Source organism: Lathamus discolor, chromosome 3, assembly GCF_037157495.1.
Source record: "Lathamus discolor isolate bLatDis1 chromosome 3, bLatDis1.hap1, whole genome shotgun sequence".
Lineage (NCBI taxonomy): Eukaryota > Metazoa > Chordata > Aves > Psittaciformes > Psittacidae > Lathamus > Lathamus discolor.
The window spans coordinates 131,633,728-131,640,615 of record NC_088886.1 but is presented as its reverse complement, the minus strand read 5'-3'; the positions used below and the strand labels follow the sequence as shown (position 1 = coordinate 131,640,615).

The following is a 6,888-nucleotide window of genomic DNA, read 5'->3' as shown; positions in this document are numbered from 1 at the left end:
AGAACACAAGAACGTGATTTGCAAAGGGTATTGCAGTTGTTTGCCTTCCATTTCCTTTCTCTGTCTGTAATGAAACAAGACTTTTAAACAGCTAAAATACCCTTACCCTCTTGTCTCTCCACGAGAAAGTAAATATAGAAGAAATGCATTATTTTGGGGTATTAGCTGCACTGTCTGTTTTCAACATCATTGCCTGTTTGACAAGAGGCAAGCCTTTGCAAGATTGGAACAAGTTACCAGTAATGGGAAAGTCTGATGCACACTTTCATGATCCTGAGGAAGTGGAAGGTGAGACTCATTTTGACTTTAAATCTTTCCTGGAGAATATGAAGATGGATTTACTAAGGAGTTTGAATTTGTCAAGAGTCCCCTCGCAAGTGAAGACCAAAGAAGAACCACCACAGTTCATGATTGATTTATACAACCGATATACTGCAGACAAGTCCTCCATCCCTGCATCCAATATCGTGAGGAGCTTCAGTACTGAAGGTAGGAAAAGTCCTAAATATGTGGACTAGAATTTTTAAAGAATTACATGGACAGGAGGCACTCAGATTCTTTTGATATTCAGAGGGAACTGAGTGCCAAACTTTCACTGATTATTTAGAAATAAAATAGAATAAAATTTCGGATTGTAGTCTTGCTCTGTAGCGTTTTTTCAACCTTTAAAAAATACAATTACCTTTCATTTTCTTCTTTGATATTTTCAGTGTACAATACTCTCTTCTCAAACGCATCAACTGAGATGATGTACTGAGTAAGAGGGTTTACATGAATAATGTTTCTCAAAACTAGATATTTTGAGCTGAGTTTTAATGTTAGAATGAAAATTTTTTATCATCTATAATTGAGACATCCATGCTAGAGAGCTCTTCTCTCAGGTGGGCTCTTCTTTAAAAACCACAGCAGCCAATCAAGAAATGTGTCTAGGGATCCAAGCAGGGAACAACAGTGCTCCCCTCAAATTCTGGGTTAGATGGAAAGATTTATACGGAAATGGGTAGTCAAGTTTGTGTCAACCAAAAAAAAAAATAATCAAGATCTCTATCTGTGTAACATTAAATAGACTTTTTAAAAGCTCCATCAAAGGAAGAAGTAAAAAAGAAATAAATGCAATTCTTGTGATAAAAATGAGATAGGGAGAATTAAAGCTTCTGTTTATATGAAAACAGACATACAGAAGTAACAGAACCAGGGAGAACTTGAAATTCAGTGCCCCTCGTTCTGAAATGGAAAGAAAACTTAACAGAATGAGCTAGATTATAGTTTCCATATCTCACTCTCTTCTCTGTTTTAGTGGGTAAACACTGTGAAGAAGTATCAACATTAGCCTATTAAAACTGCTCTAGAACCCAGTCATGATTGAGTACTTATGTTACATTAACCATCAAATAGACATCAGTCAGTGATGACTTTTAAACACTACTGATCTTCCACCCAACTATCTGCCCCTCCCAAGGCAGAGTTGATGGTACTGCATATAATTTTGCAGGAAAAAAAGCCACAAACAAAACCACACACGCTCAGTGTGTCCAGCCTGGAATGGACTGGGACCTGAACAAGAAAAGCTGTTTCTCACCAAGTCCCAATTTAGACAGACCCTGAAGCTTCAATTCAGGATTTTAAAAAACTTTTTTATTTCCCCAAACTCCCAGTAATCTGATCTGCTTTCAAAGTTATCTGAAGACAACAAAAGCCTCAGCACAGCTAGTTCTTAGAGACACTTAAATACGTAGAATACTTCTCTGTTTAGGAGGGCAGTACATCCCATTGCAGGATGATAAGAGAAGGAAATTCATAGGGTTTTTCAGGAATTCTTTGTGTAAAAATCTCTTAGGAAATTGCTAAATCTGAACACTCCCCAGATGCCTTATTTATGTACTTAAAATTAATGAGCATCATCCACAGCTTGTTCTAGGCAGACTCTTAATGCTCCTCTCCTCGTACTCATCTGACCATGCAATCTTGGTGAAAACATTACCAACACCAGGGACCTCCATTTCTTCTTTCCACTCTCTGCCCTTGAAATGCAGCCAGAGGATGGTATTTTATGTTGTTTTTTAGCACTGGATAGCCAAGCTCTTTTTGCACCTCCAAAATACATCCTGAGTCTTCTAAAAGCAAGTTAGACAGCCAGAAAAGCACTGTAACCACATTTTCATTTCCTATTGCAGATGTTATTTCTTTAGCTTCACCAGAAGAAAATCCATTTCAGAAGCACATCTTGCTCTTCAACATCTCTATTCCACGATATGAAGAAATCACCAGAGCTGAACTGAGAATATATATCTCCTGTCACACGGAAGTTGCATCTCTCTCTAAGCTGGAAGGCAACATGGTCATTTATGATGTTCTAGGTGGTGACCACTGGGAAAACCCAGAAAGTACCAAATCTTTCCTTGTCTCCCACAATATCCAGGAATGTGGTTGGAAGATATTTGAAGTGTCCAGCGCTGTGAAAAGATGGGTCAGGGCAGACAAACTGAAGACTAAAAACAAGCTAGAGGTTGTTATAGAGAGTAAGGCTCTGGGTGGTTTCACTTGTGGGAAGCTGGCTATCAGTGTTAACCGTGATACTAAAAATCTGCCCCTGTTAATAGTGTTCTCCAATGACCGCAACAATGGGACGAAAGAGACCAAAATGGAGCTCCGGGAGATGATTGTTCATGAACAAGAAAGTGTGCTGAAGAAACTAGGGAAGAACAACACTTCATCTGAAGAGCTAGAACAGGGAGATGAAAAGGCCATCACTGGGCACCACCAGCATTCCTCCAGAACCAAGAGAAGCATCGGAGCCAACCACTGCCGGAGAACTTCTCTCCATGTAAATTTTGAGGAGATTGGTTGGGATTCCTGGATCATTGCACCGAAAGATTATGAGGCTTTTGAGTGTAAAGGAGGTTGTTTCTTCCCTCTAACAGATAATGTTACCCCAACAAAACATGCTATTGTCCAAACGCTGGTGCACCTCCAAAACCCAAAGAAAGCTTCCAAGGCCTGTTGTGTTCCAACCAAACTGGATTCAATCTCCATTCTTTATAAGGATGATGCTGGTGTGCCCACTTTGATATACAACTACGAAGGGATGAAAGTGGCAGAATGTGGCTGCAGGTAGTATACAAAGCAGAATCTCTAAGAATAATACCCACTTTTTCTGTTATGTGTAAATCTGTACATTAGTGATACAAATGAAAATCCTTGCAAACAACGTTTGGAGCAGGGTATGGGCCTGGTTGTTGATGTTGCTGCTTGTTTTAAAGGAAAACTGGCATTTAAAGAATGGCAATCACTGTAAATAGCCTGCATTATATATATCACAGCAAAGTGAATACTGGATTAAAGTATTGTGAGATTGAATGAATTGTGCATTATTTGGCAACAGTGATACAATTTGAATACCTTATTTCAACTTTTCTGTTTGAGCAGTTCTGTTTAGGTCACAAACAAAAGGATTGTCACTGGGGATTTAGGATGTCCTGTAAATGTATAATAGGTATTGAAACCTAATTTGTTCAGCCAACTCTGACATTTTCAACTTCTGTAAAACTCAGTAAATGGAATTTAGTCAACATGATAAAGTCAGAAGTCTAAATCCTGCAAGCCTTTTCTCACATCAATAATCTCACAGGCTTTTACAGGCAAATTATTTACTCCTGTAAGTGAAGATCTGCAGTATTCAAAAGAGAAGAGATTCTCAGCCATATTTCATTCCCAAGTTTCCTTCTGTGGGTAGCAGGTGCCTTGGTTTCAACTTTCTTATCCTCAACGTCCCTATTTTTACTCCCTTATGGCACATACTTGAATGATAAGAAGTGCAGCCTTCCGCTTCTAAGACACTGTTTCCTACGAGGAACAGCAGCCCTTATCTCTGTACAAAGATAAGAAGACACTTTGACCTACTGCATATTCTTAGTATTTCTTTGCAAGAACATGCAGTCTAATGATGATCAGCCTGTATCCTAGAAGCTGTATCCTAATAGTAGTGGGGGCTGGCAGAGCTCAACACTTTTGAAAAGCCCAGGCTACTTATTTAGAGGCCTAAATATGTTCTTTGGAGTCGGACATAAGTCTCTGATGTTTTTTTTTAAATTTATTCTTCTGGGAAATTCTATTTTACATATAAAAGTCACCTCTTAGAAATCTGGGAAAACCTGAAAACTTCTGTCTGTGTTCTATGAGACTTATACTGCTGTATGGGAAATATACTATCATACAACAGCTCTCATGACTTCAGTTGTATTTTCACAGAAAAAGGAGCCCATCTTTCTTGCAATTAAACTTGCTTTGATTATAATGAAGGGTTTGCATGTAAAAGAACAAACATAATGTCTTCTCTTGGTTTCAGGTGATGAGTGTATGTGCTGTATAATGACACTATAATCCACCTCATTTCTACTCCTCCATGATCTTCCACACCAAAAACCCCAAACTAACCAACCAACCGTCCAAAAAAACAAAACCAAAAACAAACTAACAGAAACCACTGTCAGAGAACACTTTTGATCCAAGCCCACAGCAGCAGCCTGTGGGCAAGACGAACTCATTTGGCATGAACAGGTCAGCTTGAAATTTAATGCACAGTTTATTTACTATTGATAACTTAATACAGAGCAAATACCAGGTGAGTGTGAGCAGGGCAGTTGTAATTCCATCAAGAACTGCTCGTTACATCAAAAACCATGAGCACATAGCACGATTCACCAGAATTCTTGTACTGATTTATAGGCTTTTCCTTTAGAACTGGGCTGCAATTTGGATCAGATCTGAGATCAGTAAAGGGGTCCATGCAAACTCCATCCACTCATAGCTGTATGTCATTAACCTCTTCAGCTTCTCAAGGCAATCCTCTCATTTTACTACTCCCCAGCAACTTCTGTCATCTTACAATCATTGTTATGTTTTCCTTCTTTCAGAGCCCCCTGTATTCTCACCCTGTTTTGTTCCTGTCTCCTAAACCCATGATAACTCTCAACTTCTCTTAATCAAGTAAAAGAAACCACCAAACAAGCACTTGGTGTGATCACATGAGAAAAGTTATTCACCCATGTGTCAAGGTAATTGTAGTTGTGTGCCCTTAAGTCATCTAAACATAAGGTCCTAGTCATATTTCAACTTCACTGAATACAGGACTTTGTCCATAATTAAATGAAAAAGTGGGGAAGGAGACAGACCAGTTCCCACATCCTCATGGAGAGAAATTCTCAATAATCAAATTTATTCTTTTTTTTTTTTTTAATCTGAACTCAGATATTGATCTTTGCTTCCCAAGCTTACTTGGAGGAGAAAGAAAAACAAACAAACAAACAAAACAAAGCAAACAACACAAAACCAATGCCATTTTTTGGCTCAAAACCTCAGATCCTAGCTAGGCTATAAGAATTCCAGATAAACTTTTCAGATCTCCTCCCAAAACTGGACTACAAGTCACTTTTTTATTTCAACCAAAAAAAATTGATTGCTCTTCCAGCCAGCTTTAATGATCACATTTCCATAGGCTTAACATTTTGGTTGGTACAGTACTAAAATGAAACATGAATTTTTCCATAGGGTGCAGCTCAAGGTCAAGAAGAAATAAGAACCCAGTAGTGACTACAGATGCTACCTACAGCATATCTGGAGTGCGTGTCAAATTGATGTTTGGTTTCACATTGTAAATTTAGCAGCTTGATTTATGTAGTTTTGAACATTCAATTTTAAAACAATTGCTAAAGTTCCCTCGTGTTTCAGATGCTTTGGGGTCCAACAAATCAGCCAGGTGGCCAATATGCTAGGGAGCATATATGTTGCAAAGAGCAGGAAAACACTTTGCCCCCTGCTTCACGATGGGCCCCAGCAGACACTGGAAAAAATGAACTCTCACATAACTGGATTCTGAACATCAACCAGCAGCTTGCTGCTGCTGAGGAGAAGGTTGCAGCTTGTGCACAGTCCAGCAGATGCTCAGTTAAAATAAAATTTACATGTTTAAGACAAACACATGGCTGGAGCATGCCCTCCTTCTTGGGTCCATTAGCTATCTCTGTAACAGCCCTGTAACATCAGAATTGCCATCTTCCTCAGCCAATTTTAAGGCTTATAAGCACTTCAGTCTTAATAGATAAACATGGTAAGTTGGTGGAAGTTGGTCAGGAGGTATAGCTGTTGCTATTCTTAGCTTTCCACCTTGTCTGTGTAAACAGCAAGCACAGAGATCTCTGATCTCATCCACTGCTCTGTGTTATGTCCTAACACAGAAGAGCAGCTGGTGCAATTTACCACTTAACAACACAGCACCACTGATCACTAAGAGTCAAAAAGATCTCCATGTTCACTATTCTTCTCCACAGGTAAGAAGCAATGGCCTCTAGGGAATCTACAGGTGTTCTGCTGGTATCTGCTCAGACTGGAAAGATCCTGACAATATGTAAAAGTTAGCCTAGAATTGCCAGTTCCTGATATTCAGGCTAATAGGTTTTAGACTGCCTCTCAAGAAGACTTTAATTGCAGACTCAGTTGTGCTTTAACACAATTTATGCTGCTCCCAGACCACATCTGTTTCTTGACTCTAGCCTCCTCAGAGCCTGGCCATTGTCACATTGGTAATGAACACAGGTGCATGGCTATGCACCAGGTAGGTCCACATAAGAACACACTATGAGCTTAAGGAGGTATCAGTATCCTGCTATAACTCCTCATAGGCAGCACCAAATTGAATTTTATTACTTCAAAGAAGAACTGAAAGATACAGGTGGGAACAGAGAACAAGCTGGCAAAGCCAACAAGTAGTAAATGAACAATGCCTATGAGGTAAGACCCTATTCTTAAGAGTGTAACAGCTCCACGTTCCAGCTAACAGGACGTTGCATCTGCCTAATAACCACCCCCGTTTTCCATATGTTAACTCCCCAA

General features: G+C 39.3%; 1 protein-coding gene across 1 annotated transcript; it reads left to right on the top strand.

Moving 5' to 3' along the window:
* On the top strand, nucleotides 1-4,155 carry GDF2 (growth differentiation factor 2). The gene is made up of 2 exons (XM_065672885.1): nucleotides 1-489; nucleotides 2,175-4,155. Exons 1-2 carry the CDS (start codon nucleotides 144-146, stop codon nucleotides 3,113-3,115), a joined length of 1,287 nt encoding a protein of 428 aa, XP_065528957.1. The 5' UTR covers nucleotides 1-143; the 3' UTR covers nucleotides 3,116-4,155.
* Nucleotides 4,156-6,888: the final 2,733 nt, after the last annotated feature.

What these genes read in the sequence shown, in the direction of transcription:
- GDF2 (XM_065672885.1), top strand. Translation starts at nt 144, where the DNA reads ATGCATTATTTTGGGGTATTAGCTGCACTGTCTGTTTTCAACATCATT. An exon ending in GAGGAGCTTCAGTACTGAAG is followed by an intron (nt 490 to 2,174) that starts GTAGGAAAAGTC and finishes TTCCTATTGCAG; the next exon opens with ATGTTATTTCTTTAGCTTCA.